The sequence below is a fragment of the Gambusia affinis genome, linkage group LG21 (genome assembly GCF_019740435.1).
Source record: "Gambusia affinis linkage group LG21, SWU_Gaff_1.0, whole genome shotgun sequence".
NCBI lineage: Eukaryota > Metazoa > Chordata > Actinopteri > Cyprinodontiformes > Poeciliidae > Gambusia > Gambusia affinis.
In genome coordinates, this window is record NC_057888.1 from 1,812,260 (window position 1) to 1,827,500 (window position 15,241).

The following is a 15,241-nucleotide window of genomic DNA, read 5'->3' on the forward strand; positions in this document are numbered from 1 at the left end:
AAAACTTATTTCTACAAAAAGGTTTTTTTATTCATTTGAAGGTAGTATTTACATTACAATGTCACCAGGTGACCTTTGACCCCATTCAATCACTGACCAGATCCTGAGATCAGATATTGTGTAGATGTGCCAAAACTTTCTCCAGCTGAACAGAAACAAAACTGAAGTTATTATTTTTAGACCTAAAAAGGAACAATCTAGTTATAGATCTATAGTTATAGAATTAGAGTTATAGATCTAGAGTTATAGATCTATAGTTATAGATCTATAGTTATAGATCTATAGTCATAGAACTAGAGTTATAGATCTGGAGTTATAGAACTAGAGTTATAGATCTGGAGTTGTAGAACTAGAGTTGTAGAACTATAGTTATAGATCTATAGTTATAGAACTATAGTTATAGATCTATAGTTATAGAACTATAGTTATAGATCTGGAGTTATAGAACTAGAGTTATAGATCTGGAGTTATAGAACTAGAGTTATAGATCTGGAGTTATAGAACTAGAGTTATAGATCTGGAGTTATAGAACTAGAGTTATAGAACTAGAGTTATAGAACTAGAGTTATAGATCTGGAGTTATAGAACTAGAGTTATAGATCTGGAGTTATAGAACTAGAGTTATAGAACTAGAGTTATAGATCTGGAGTTATAGAACTAGAGTTATAGAACTAGAGTTATAGATCTGGAGTTATAGAACTAGAGTTATAGATCTGGAGTTATAGAACTAGAGTTATAGAACTAGAGTTATAGATCTGGAGTTGTAGAACTAGAGTTGTAGAACTATAGTTATAGATCTATAGTTATAGATCTATAGTCATAGAACTAGAGTTATAGATCTGGAGTTGTAGAACTAGAGTTGTAGAACTATAGTTATAGATCTATAGTTATAGATCTATAGTCATAGAAATATAGTTATAGATCTATAGTTATAGATCTATAGTCATAGAACTATAGTTATAGATCTATAGTTATAGATCTATAGTCATAGAACTATAGTTATAGATCTGGAGTTATAGAACTAGAGTCATAGAACTATAGTTATAGATCTGGAGTTATAGAACTAGAGTCATAGAACTAGAGTTATAGATCTGGAGTTATAGAACTAGAGTCATAGAACTAGAGTTATAGATCTGGAGTTATAGAACTAGAGTCATAGAACTAGAGTTATAGATCTGGAGTTATAGAACTAGAGTCATAGAACTAGAGTTATAGATCTGGAGTTATAGAACTAGAGTCATAGAACTAGAGTTATAGATCTGGAGTTATAGAACTAGAGTCATAGAACTAGAGTTATAGATCTGGAGTTATAGAACTAGAGTTATAGAACTAGAGTTATAGATCTGGAGTTATAGAACTAGAGTTATAGAACTAGAGTTATAGATCTGGAGTTATAGAACTAGAGTTATAGAACTAGAGTTATAGATCTGGAGTTATAGAACTAGAGTTATAGAACTAGAGTTATAGATCTGGAGTTATAGAACTAGAGTTATAGAACTAGAGTTATAGATCTGGAGTTATAGAACTAGAGTTATAGAACTAGAGTCAACGCACAGCTTCAATCACTATATCTGGAAAGGAGAAATCAGGCTGAACTCTGACCTGAACCTTCAGAGTCACATAAAGACGTTAACAAAGTCGGCCTTCTATCACCTGAAGAACATTTCTGAAGTCCTTCTACTGAGAGTTTAAAATACTGATGGTGGTTTATAAATCACTGAACGCCTTAAAGATCTGCTGTTGTTGTATCAACCTTCCAGAACTCTCATGAAACTCTGGAAGAACCAGAACCAAACATGTAGAAGCAGCATTCAGCTTCTATGTAAAACAAATCTGAAAAGAACTTCCAGAAAACTTTAACAGAGCTAAAACACTGAGTTCCTTCAAGCCCAGTCTTAAAACACACCTGTTTGTGGTTTCTCTGGGAACGTTGTACATGATGTGTGATCCTGCCATGATTCAGCAGTTTACTGTGTTCTGTGTACTTCAGTGTTTTCATGATGGAAAGAAATTTGAACTGTTGCTGAAATGTGTTATATGTATATGTATGATTGATTAATTGAAAGATTAGCGTGATGGCAAAGAGTCCTCCAGCCTCCAAGGGTTGGATTTCATCACTAAAGATAAATAATCAACACCAGCAGGAGCAAACAGGAAGCTGATCAGTCAGAATGAGAGTTTCATTGCTGGAATGTCAAGAAGATAGTGCTGCTGCCTCTCCAGCTGTCAGCGGGTGAGAGGCGGGGTCACCTGGACAGGTCACAGTCCATCGCATGGCAACAAAGAGACAGACAGGACAAACAATCATACTCACACACACACACACACACACACACGCACACCCACACACACACACACAAAATAAATTATACAGACCAATTAACCTGACAGTCAAGTTTTTGAACTGTTCTAGTTCACATTTGCATATATTTCAGATTTTTTCCTAAATGAAGATTTTACTGTATGTTTAACTTCTGCCCAGCAGGGGGCGCAGCTAAACATCATTTATAAACTTTCTCAGAACTTTATTAATGCCATGATGTTCATTTCTGTAGAAATATTTCTACATATTTTTTTGTTATTGTATAAATACTTTGTTCTTTAAATAAAGCAACTAAAATGTTAAAAGCCTCTTTCATCTTTCTAACAGCAAAACATTGATCACCAAAACACAGGAAGTTGGTTTGTGTTTCTGTTTAGAATGAAATGATAAAACTTGTGATGTTGTACGTGTCAGTAGGATTCATCAGACGTGTTAAAGATGAATAAATGAGGGAAACTTTAGAGATAAAGACAGCAGCAAAAACAGGATAAACAATTTATTCAAAACAACAACAGATGACATCATAAACATGAAACTGTGCAGAAAACAAAACATTATGACATGAAGTGCTGCAAACATTCAAATTATATTTTCAGACAGTAAGACATACTGTATGTCTCTAATGGATTCACTTTATTTTCATCTAATTTTACTTCAAGGGATTATTTATCTACTTTTTTATCACAGTCCATATTGAGCTACAAACTTCAAACATTCACTATAACTGATTATTTACATTTAGTAAATTAATGACATTCAAAATATAAATTTGGCTTCATTGAGGGAAAACAGTTTCACATTAATCCACATTTATTTTTAACGGTTTTCTTCATCACTGTGTGTCTTAATGGAGTCATAATGTTGTAATGAATGACATCCTTAAATATTAGATTATATTCAACTTTACATTTATTTACAAACATTTAAAGTTAAATAAAATAAAAAATCATGAGAAATGAAGTGTTGAAATTAGTTTTAAAATGTTTAAACATTAACACAAAGAAATGAAAGTTTTTATCATTTTCTTCAGTGGGGATGAAAAGTATTGGAGTGTTAAAATAAATTAGTTTCCGTAGAGAAACAGTTTGGGAGGAAATATTTTCATCTGGAAACATTCTGGATCATTTGAAAAATATTAGGACACTGATTGTGTTTTTTATATCATATAACATTTTATCAGACAGGAAAGTCTTGGTTCACTTTCTGACATCAGGATTTGTTTTCATATGGAAATAAAATCAAACTTACATCACATTCATTTTCCTTCTTCTTCTGAATTATAGCAGCCCTGAAATGAGAGTTTAGAGGAAACCATCAGTACAAAGCAACATGTCGTCATTCAGAAGTTGTTACTGACGGATTTTTACCTTTTTCTTCTTTTATAGCAGAAACACAGCAGAGAATAAAACGTCACTATCATAAAAATGATTCCAATCACCAACCAAATTATCCAGGATGATTTACCTGAAAAGAAAAAACTGATCAGAATTAAACTCTGTCTGGATGTTTTAAAGTTTCCTCAGTATTTGTGTATATTTAATGTTTTCTTTGTCTCCTCACCGTCTCTCTTCACAGCGATCTGGGTTACCATGGTTTCGTCTTCGTTGCTGGTCTCACAGCTGTAGTTTCCCTCCAGATCAGGATCTACTTCCTGCAGCCTGAGGTCTCCGTGCTCTGAAACATCCTTCACATGTTTCCTCCAGCTCTCTGACACGGACCGGTTCCTTCCCGTCTGATTCAGGAACGTCTGATGGTCGAATCTCCAAACTACAGTCGTCACTGAACCGTTCAGCCCCAAGCAGGGAAGTGTTGTTTCATCTGTCGTCACGGTAACGGATGCTGAAAACCAGAGATGGGTATTAACTGGTTACCTTTTCCTGACTAAGTCTCAATATCTTGGTCAGCTAATTTGAACTTACACTTCAGTAAAAATATGCTGAAGTATCTCGACTCTTAGTTCAGGATGATGTTTGTCTAAACTGTCCAGCTCAGCTGATAATAAATTTTAAAAAATCTGAAAAATGATCCCAGATTTTGTAACTCAAACTTTTGTCTTCTCCAGTGAAAAAGAAAGAAATTACCAACATGAAGCAGAGGAGCAGGAACATATTCCTTGAATCAAATACTCACATAGTTTCCTGAATGTTGTTCTCCTCTGGTTCTTCCTGGTTCTGATGGTGCAGCTGTAGGTCCGATCAGAACCGTCTGGAACCGTCAGAGAGCTGCTGATGTCATAAAGTTGATCTTCAGTTTCCTTGTTCCTGGTACTTTCATGCAGAGTCGTGTTGGATGGAGGCTCAGTGGACCAGGTGAGTTCAGGTGGAGGGTAGATCCCCTCTGAGCTGCAGGTGATCCTGTTTCCATCCTGATGGATCCTGATGTCAGAGACTGGAGCTGTGGGAAGATAATTGGAGAAGTTAAAGTATAAACCTCCAAGTTTTTATTTTATGTTCGTCAGTAGCTCATACCATCCACACTCAGTCTGATTATTGAATCATTATATTCTTTAATGGTGCTGATGTAGCAGTTGTATCTTCCCTGATCCTGAAGCTGAACTTCTCTCAGCAGCAGGGAGGCGTTTCCTCTGGAGATCTGATCCTGAAACAGAGACGTTCTGCCTCTGAAGTTCTGGTTCTGGAGATCCAGCTGGTCCTGGTTGTCATAATAAGAATGAACTCTCTGCTCTGGGGATTCCAGTCGAGTCCAGTGGAGGACGGGTTCACTGTAGCTCTGGAAGCTGCAGGGTAAGATGCAGCTCTGGTTGACGACACAGGAAACCTCTACATCTGTAAGTAGATCTGCAGAGGAACAGATCCAGGGTCAGATCAGAGGAATGGATGATTTCAGATGCTTGTACAGCCTTACAGTGAACCACATTAATTAAATGTAACATTTCACTGAGATTCTAAAACGGTCTTAGTTTTTTTTTCTGTTCTCACACCAGTTTAAAACTTTCACATGTTGCTCTTCAACCGTCCTGTTTGAAGCTCCGCCGTCACAGAAACCTGTTCAAACTCATCAACTCCCTGCAACATTTTGTTTCCAAGCTGATTTGGAGACAAAATGTCTGTTTATGTGACGTTCTGGCTCCATGACTTTTTATGATGTGTTAAACTGAATGTAATGTGATCTTAACTGCAGCAGAGGGTTTTATTTGCACACATGCAGTAAAAATGAACAGCTGGATATAAAATCCTCAGAAACTCCTACAGAGAGCAGAGTTGTATTTCAGGAACGTCCATTATTCAGCAGTTATTGTTGTTAATTATTTGTTTCTGCAGATCTATTGTGATCGTTTCCCTCTATCAACCATTTACTAGTTTATAGAGTGAGTGTTAATGCACCTTTAATTCTCTTCATTAGAAGTTTAACCTGAGATTATGAAAGTGATTTATGATTTCCTGGATGAAACTTTTGGCTGCCTACAATCATGTCAGCACATTTTCCTCACTTTTCATCTCCTTGTTTCAAATAAAATAAATACTGTCTTATATTCTCTGGTTTTCCTCCAAATCTACTGAATGATCACATTTTTTGTTTACTACAAACTAAAAGAGTGTCCCAGTGAATCTTTAAGAAAGTCCTTCCTGCTGTCTGGATGTTCTAGATCTATAACTCTAGAACATTTCTTTAAGAAAGTTCTGCCTGTTGCTACTGATCTGATCCAAATAGTAAATTCATCGTTTCTCATCAGGTGTTTCCCCCAGGCTTTGAAAACAGCAGGAATCAAACCACTGATAAAAAAGAACAATCTAGACAAATCACTACTGCAGAATTACAGGCCGACCTCTGACCTCTGACCTCCCATTCATCAGCAAAGTTATTGAAAAAGTTGTGTATAAACAGTTAAACAGCTTCCTAACAATAACCAACTGCTTTGACTCCTTCCCATCTGGTTTCCGGTCTCACCACAGCACAGAGACTGGCCTAGTCAAAGTGTTCAATGACATCCATATAAATACAGACTGTGGGAGAACCACAGTGCTGGTTCTGGTTCTGTTGGACCTCAGTGTTGACCATGACATATTACTGAATCGACTGGAGAGTTGGTCGGACTCTCCGGTCCAGTGCTTAACTGGTTTTAATCTTACATAAAGAACAGGGATTTCTTTGTTTCAATTGGAAACTTCTCATCAAAGAGGTCAAAGGTCACATGTGGGGTACCCCAAGGTTCAATCCTAGGACCCCTCTTATTCAATATCTATATGCTCCCACTGGCTCAGGTTATTACAGGAAATAATATCAGCTACCATAACTATGCAGATGACACACAGCTCTACATTATGATGTCACCAGGTGACCTTTGACCCCATCCAATCACTGAGCAGATGCTTAAAACAGATAAATGTGTGGATGAGACAAAACTTCCTCCAGCTGAACAAAAACAAAACTGAAGTTATTATTTTTGGACCCAAAGAGGAACAATCTAGAGTTATAGATCTAGAGTTATAGATCTAGAGTTATAGATCTAGAGTTATAGATCTAGAGTTATAGATCTAATACACATGAGGTAATCAGGGGACGAGACACACCTGGGAAATAATCAAAGGGAGACAGGACAACACAGAGACGTAGAAACACAGAAAACTCGAACTAAATACAGAGAAGGCTCCAGGCGTCTCGGAGGGAGAGGTTGGAGAGTGAACGGAACAAACAAGGCGGTAGGATTTGAATTTTGGCGGTTAGCATAAACTGTACATTGACTGTAGCTACATGGCTTCTACATCAGGAGGAAATAGTGGGAATGAGATGGAGTGGATGATTTCTAGATCATCACGAATGAAAAGAACAATTAAGAAAAGACAAGAAAGAGCAAGAAGTTGGTCAGAAGAAAGTGAGACAATAGCAGACATTAGCAAAAGAACAAAAACAAATGACAGGGCGAATTCAGATGAACAGAGTCAAGCTAATTTAGAAGCAGAATATAAAGTCGTGGTAGAATTCAAGCAAGAGGGGGGAGCTATACATCCCATAAAACTGACTAAAGCAATAGAGGCAGAAATAGGAAAAATAAAAATGGCTAGAATCATGAACAACAGAAGAGTGCTGATACATGCTAACAGCGAATCACAGCAACAAAAGATCATGAAAATGAAAAACCTAATGGGGGAAAGAGTTAGAACTCATATACCAGGATTGTTAGCGAGGCTAAGAGGAGTGATTTCAGGAGTTCCGCTGGAAATGACAATGGAAGATGTGAAAGCAGAAATCAAAGGAGGGAAAATAACTGATGCCACTAGGATTAAAAGTAAAAGAGACGGGGAACTTAAAGATACTATGGCAGTAATTTTACAGTTTGAAAATAGTATGCCTGGAAATATCCAGCTGGGTTACATGAACTATAGAGTTAGAGAGTATCCTAACCCCTCCGCTGTTTCAAGTGTCAAAGAATGGGACACACTGCAAAGGAATGCAAAGGAAAAATCAGGTGTGCAAGATGTGGAGGTCCACATGAATATGGAAAATGTGAGAAAGATGCAAAAATCAAATGTTGTAATTGTGGAGGAGAACATAGTGCAGCTTATGGTGGATGTCAAATACAAAAGGAAGCTAGGGAAGCTCAAAGAGTTAAAATTACAGAAAGAATTTCATATGCTGAAGCCTTAAAAAGAGTAAAGAAAGACAGTAATAGAGGAATGGGAGAAACAGGTCAAAGAAACTCAGCTTGGAATATAAATCAAGTGCAGAACGGGCAGAGACAAATACTGGCTCCAAATCCAAATATCCAAAATGCATGCTTGCATAAATGTAGAGTGGATGAAGATACGATGGTGGTGAAAAAAGAAAACTTCGTAGCATTTATATGCCATATTGTTAATGTAACAGTGCAAATGAAGAAGAAAAGTGATAAAATAAAGGCAATAGTAACAGCAGCTGGAAGATTTTTAGATATGAAAGAAATACAAGCAGATCAAATACATACCATTCTAAGTGCCACTGAAACTACAGGAAATACACAGGACTAGGATCCAAGTGTTCTTTTTAATGGTTTTATATATACTTCAATGGAATGCTCGAAGCTTAATAGCCAATGGACAAGAATTTAAAAAGTATATTTATGAATTAGAAATAATCCCTGATATTATATGTATACAAGAAACATGGTTAAAACCAAATCTAGATTTTAAGATCCCTGGATATAACATGAAAAGACAGGATAGAAGTTGTAATGGAGGAGGATGTGCTACCTTAATTAAAGATGGAATAGCTTATAAGAAAATCCCAATGAATAATGAATTAGAATGTATTATTATAGAAATATTTAATGTAAGAAAATATGGTAATATTAAAATTATAAACTATTATAATCCATGTAAAAATCTCGATTGTAAAAAGCTTAAGGAAATGGCTGGGAAATTACATAGAAGAGAAGTATGGTGCGGTGATTTTAATGCTCATAATAGTCTCTGGGGCAGCAAAAAGACAGATCAAAATGGCAACATAATAGAAGAAATAATGGATGAAAGGTCACTAGTTTGTCTTAACAATGGAAAAGGTACCAGAGTTAATGTATATAAAAATACAACCTCATGTCTAGACATTACATTAGTATCTGACTGTCTTGTAGGATCATGTGAATGGAACGTCAACAGGGAATCTACAATAGGGAGTGATCATTTTCCAGTAAGTACTATAATTAATGATAATATAAAGAGGCAAGAAGATGTCATAATCACAAGATGGTGCTTTAATAAAGCTGATTGGAAAAAATTTAAAGTAAAGTGTGAGGAAAGCAGACATTTGGTTACATTAAAAGGTAACATAGAAGAGTGTACAAGCCAGATAACAAAACATATTTTAAATGCTGCAAATTCAAGTATACCAAAAACAATAATAAAAGGGAAGAAAAAAGTAGTCCCTTGGTGGAATGATGAATGTACTAGAGCGATTAAAGATCGTAACAGGGCATTTAAAATACTGCAGAAAAATTTAACACTTGAAACTCTTATTAATTATAAAAAGAAAAGAGCAGTAGCTCGTAAAATTATTAAGGAAGCCAAAAAGAAAACGTGGAGAGAATATACTTCCTCAATAGGATCTGAAATTAAATTGCAAAATGTATGGTCAATGTTTAGGAAAATGATTGGGAAAAGGAGTGGTATTAAAATACCAGCCTTAGTCAGAGATCAGGAAGTAGTAGTGTTAAATAAAGATAAGGCAGATTTGTTGGGGGAAGCATTTGCAGCAGTACATAGTGGAGAACATCTTACAAACATTCATAGATAACAGATGAATCAAAAAATTAGCAAGCATAAAAATATTTTGGGAAAAAGTCAAACATATAATTCAACATTAGACATAAATATAACCATGAAGGAAATTAAAGCAGTATTGAAAGGGACAGGATATTCAGCTCCTGGGGAAGATCAGCTATGCTATGCTATGTTTAAACAGATTCCTGAAGTAACATTAGAATTAATATTAAAACTGTTTAATAAAATATGGAAAGAAGGTTTAATACCAAATAGATGGAAGAGAGCAATAATCCTGCCGTTTAACAAACCAGGGAAAGATCCTGCAAATCCAAATAATTACAGACCAATAGCATTAACTTCACACTTAAGTAAATGGATGGAGAAAATAGTGATTAATAGACTAGAATTTATTCTTGATCATAAGAAATTAATCAATGAAAATCAGTGCGGATTTAGGAAAGGAAGATCAACAATGGACGCAATAACTAGAATTAGTAATGATATAGAGAAAGCTTTAAAAATGAAAGAAATTATGATTGTAGTATTTTTGGACATAGAAAAAGCTTATGATTCATTATGGAGAGAAGGACTACTTATAAAAATGAAGCAGATGGGAATAGGAGGGAAAATGTTTAATTGGATAGCAAATTTTTTGAAGGATAGAAAAATAAAAGTTAAGATTGGAAATGATTACTCAAAAGAATTGAATATTGGAAATGGAATTCCACAAGGTAGTGCAATTAGCCCAATACTATTTAATATTATGATAAATGATATCTTTTCTGAAACAGAAGAATGTATAAAATCTGCATTATATGCTGATGATGGAGTTTTATGGATGAGAGGAAAGAATACAAGATTTGTTATAGGTAAAATTAAGAAAGCGATTAATAAAGTAGAAAAATGGTCCTTTGAATGGGGTTTTAAATTATCAACAAGTAAATCTTGTTATATGATTTTTACAAATAAGAAAAACATAGACATAGGTACAATAACATTATATGAACAACCATTGGAAAGGGTAGCAGAATTTAAATATCTGGGAATATGGTTGGATCAATCATATACATGGAAAACGCATACAAAGAATCTGGAAACTAAATGTAAGAAAGTGATAAATCTACTAAAGGCTGTGGCTGGAAATAACTGGGGTGCAGATAGACAGTCATTATTAAACATATATAGGGCTCTCATGAGATCAACAATAGACTACGGTAGTTTTATATATGGAGTAGCAGCTAAAACAACATTACAAAAAATAGATACTTTACAGAATAGGGCTTTACGTATATGTACAGGAGCAGTGAAAACGACACCTATTAATGCCCTTCTAGTAGAGACTGGAGAGATTCCACTAGAAATAAGAAGAATAAAATTAGCTCTGACATACTGGATGAAAATAAAAAGTAAAAAAGATGAAAATGTAAATTCAACAATATTAAAATATTGTTGGGAATACTCAAAGTTCCATAGTAATGGATTTGGATGGATCATAAACAAATTGATTAAAATATATGAATTAGAAGATAAAGAAATAGCTCAATTTAATCCAATTAACGTTAGCCCTTCATGGATATTTCCGGCAGTAAATGTAGACATAAAACTCCTTAAAATGAAAACGATTGGAATTTAAAAGAAATAGGGTAAAACCGATATATACTTAAGAAACTCATATTATAATTATGCTAAAATATATTCAGATGGTTCTAAGAATTCAAAAGGATGTGTGGGAATAGGAATTTATATATCTGAGTTTAAAATTGACATATCTAAAAGATTATCTGATCAACTATCTGTATTCACGGCAGAAATGGTGGCAGTTATCATCAGTTTGCAGTGGGTAGAGGAGGTGCGTCCAGACAGAGTAGTAATTTGCACAGATTCCAAAGCAGTCATAGAAAGTATTCAAGGAGAAGGAAACAATAGGAAAGATCTAGTACTAGAAATTCAACATAGCTTATTTAGATTATACAGAGGTGGCATTGATGTTTGGTTCTGTTGGGTACCAGCACATCAAGGTGTAAAAGGCAATGAAAGGGCAGATAAATTAGCAAAAAGGGCTTTAGATCAGGCAATAACGATTAAAATACCTATTGGCAAAGGGGAAGGGAAATCAATTATTAAGAATAAAGAAATGGAAATATGGCAAAAAAGATGGAATGAAGATAAGAAAGGAAGGAAATTATATAAAATACAGAAGTCAATATTTAGTAGAAATGTTAAGGAGAGAAATAGAAGGGAAGAAATAATAATGACTAGATTGAGAGTAGGGCACACATATTTAAATGATACTTTATATTTAATAGGGAAGAAAAATAATGATAAATGCGAAAAATGTGGAGAGAAAGAAAATGTAGAACATATACTACTGAACTGTAAAACATATGAACGTGAAAGGGAGAAATTGAGAAGAATAGTTGGAAAGACAGATCAAGAATGGAGTTTGAAAGGAATATTGGGAAATGATGGAAATATAATGGATATTTGTATGATAAGAAAAGCGTTATTTATTTTTCTTCAAAACACAAAATTAAAAAATAGAATATGATTGATGTAGAATACTGTTGCTACACACTCGTGTACAGTAGGTGGCGGTATGCACCTTAAAGTTGATTGCGACCCGCCATAATAGAAAAGAAGAAGAAGAAGAAGAAGTAAATACAGAGAAAAACACGGAACATGACAATCTCCTTCTGTTTCTGTCAGTTTTGAGCCAGACAGAAACAGAACGTTTGTAAATAAATTGATGGCTCCATGACTTTTTATGTGTTAAACTGAACCGAATGTGTTCTTAACTACAGTAGAGGGTTTTATTTGCACACATGCAATGAAAATCCAATCGATATTGGATTTAAATGAACTACATCAGCACTTAAAAAAATCCAAAAATGTGCAACCTTTTTGCTTCTTTGCTTTCAGATTCTTTGCTGCCTTTTGTGTTTAATGAATCTATCAGTCCAACATGACAGGTAAGTTTTTCAAAAGGTTGTTGGAGATCAGATCATTGGCTAAACTTAATTATTTCACTGTGAAATGCCTCTAAATAAGATTTTTACCAGCAGCTTATAACACCAACTAGTGCAACTTGATAAAATCCAACCACAAGTTTATCCAAAAACAAGTTGATCTTTCAGAAAAACTAAATAAAGTCACAATTATTGAGCGAATCCAACCAGCAGGCAGAGCAGATCTGGTGATCTGATTTAACTGAACTGTTCACAGAAAACTGATGAACTTTGACTTTAAACAGAAGAAAAATATTGATTGTATACAGACAGCAGTTTAACATTGGACCAAACCAAACGTATTAATGTTGGTTTTATGTTCAGAAACCGATTCAGAGCGCAGGATGCAGAGCTGCTGCTATAAAGTGGCACCAAGCTGCTGCTCTGATTCTGTAAATCTGTTCTGTTTTCATGATATGAGGTTTAAATTTACTGCATAACAAAACAATAAAATTGTTTCAACATCTCATCCTGTCAAACTATTAAAAAAGTACTAATAAAAAAAGAATAAAACAGAGAAAAAGAGAAAAAAAACATTACAAAAACTCACCTATTTTCCAGAAACTCATGAAAACCAGCAAACTCAGAAACCTCATTGTTTTTATCATCATGTTATCGGACTGAGCAGCAGCCTGAGGAGAACTGAACCAACATTATCAAGAGAACTAAGGTAAAATGAAAAGCAAGATGTGTTGGAGCAAATCCTCAGGAATGAAATATTTCCTCAGATGCACAGAGCTGATTAGAGCTGCACTCTGTAGAATCAACATGAATCAACATGAATCACTGCAACAAGTTCAAACCTGAAGGAAAACCTGTAAAGTGACTGAGGTTTTATTGTCCTGAATCTGCACAGTGAAACAGAAGAAACATCTTTACACATTTAACTTTAGATGATCATTTCATCATTTCATTTCAAAGCAACTTGTTTTATTTAACTGAGATCAGTTTCAATCACAACTGAGGAAAAGTAAAATATTTGACATAAATGTTGACAATAACTGCTGCAACATTTTTGGGAAAAGTGCTTTTATTTTACTGTTTTTAAAAATCAACATGCATAATAGATTAATTTAAAGCCTTCTGCTCTTTCGAACAGTTGATTTTCTGAAGACATCAGATTTCGATAGGACAGTATGGGGATTGAACCCATGACCTTGTGATAGGTTTTTATGTTAATTACAAATATAAATACTCAGGACTGTAAGAAATTATGTCTGCTCTTAGAGAGTGTGTGTGCTTTTAAGTGATGTTAGCAACAGAAAGTGTGCAGAGTTGGGGAGCAGATGGCCTGGAGATTAGAGTTGACACCTAACAGGAAAGTACATCAAAGACTAAGGGTCAAAGTTTTATGACCTACAGCAGCGGTGGCCAACCCTGGTCCTCGAGAGCCTGTGTCCTGCAACTTTTAGATGTAGCTCTACTTCAACACACCTGAGTCAAATAATGAGGTCATTAGCAGGACTCTGGAGAACCTGACTGAACTTGGGAGGTGATTCAGCTCTTGGATTCAGGTGTGTTGGATCAGGGAGACTCTAAGAGTTGCAGGACAGCGGCTCTCGAGGACCAGGGTTGGCCACCCCTGATCTACAGGCACACAAGAACTGAAGTTTGTGACCCAGAGAATCTCTGGAGCTGGAAATGCAGGATGACACCATTGTTTAAGTACTGATTGTGACTGACTGTGTTGACAGCTGTGTTTTCTGTTTGCCACTCTGTCTATGCAAATGATTTGTAACTTAAACTACACCTCAATGTGATAAATATGTAATTGCAAAGCAGCATGTTAGAACTGGTCTGGAGACAGAGATGAGGAGTTGTCCCTGTGCAGAGTTCTCTGTTCAGTTGTAAAATATTTAACCGTCTCCCTGTGTTTTTATTTTTGTCCAGTGAAAATGTCAGGTTATAGATCTGACACTTTGGTGTTATTAGCACGTCGCTCTGAGCAGCTGAGCTAACTGGCAAAACATGATGTTGAGTTTTCATTGATACAAGAAAATCTTACACGATCTTAACACTAAAGATTTGAGAAAAAAGCTCATATTCTAATGTTTTTCAAAATCAACATGCATAATAGTTCAGGTTAATTAGATGGCAAAAATCTAATATTGTAAACTACAAATGAGTCTTTAAGTTAAACTCCTGAACTTGTTTGGTTCCAGAGAATCTGGTGGTTTCTGAACTCATCAGATGGACGGTGGTTTGTGTTGTGATTGCAGCAGCAGCAGCTGGATTCATAATGTTCTACAAGAAGAAACTGGAGGAAAGTGAAGCTCTGCAGCTTTAACCCTTTCATTCACATTCAGAGAGTGGTTTAGTTTTAATGCTGTTCTCACATTTTACCCGTCAAGATGATTCATGAGCTTTGATGTAGTTTCACAAAATGATCAGCTCTTCATGTTCTTCAGGTGATTCTTATATTTAGAGACATTTCTGTTTTTATTTTTATGATGATTTCATCTCCTGCCCAGCAGGGGGCGCAGCTAAACATATTCTTTATATTCTACCAGCTAAACTTTCTCAGAACTTTATCAGTAAAATGTTTATTTCTGTAGAAAATGAATTTTATTACATAAATATCTGATTTATGAGCTTTGATGTACTTTAACAAAAATGATTAGATCTTCATATTCTTTAGTTATTTCTCTTATTTGTAGATATTGTTTTTTTTCCTAAATGTGATGATTTTATAGTTTCATCTTCTGCCCAGCAGGGGG

At 35.1% G+C, this 15,241-nt stretch overlaps 1 protein-coding gene across 1 annotated transcript in view; it reads right to left on the reverse strand.

Annotated features, from left to right (window-relative positions):
- Positions 1 to 2,742: 2,742 nt before the first annotated feature.
- Positions 2,743 to 15,241, reverse strand: part of LOC122824651 — a 42,090-nt gene continuing 29,591 nt past the window's right edge. The window contains exons 11-13 of the mRNA XM_044105512.1: positions 3,884 to 4,162; positions 3,691 to 3,787; positions 2,743 to 3,611 (exon numbers count right to left, since the gene is read on the reverse strand). Of these exons, the coding sequence (XP_043961447.1) occupies positions 3,533 to 3,611; positions 3,691 to 3,787; positions 3,884 to 4,162 (455 nt within the window). The 3' untranslated portion in view covers positions 2,743 to 3,532. The remainder of the gene's footprint in view (positions 3,612 to 3,690; positions 3,788 to 3,883; positions 4,163 to 15,241) is intronic.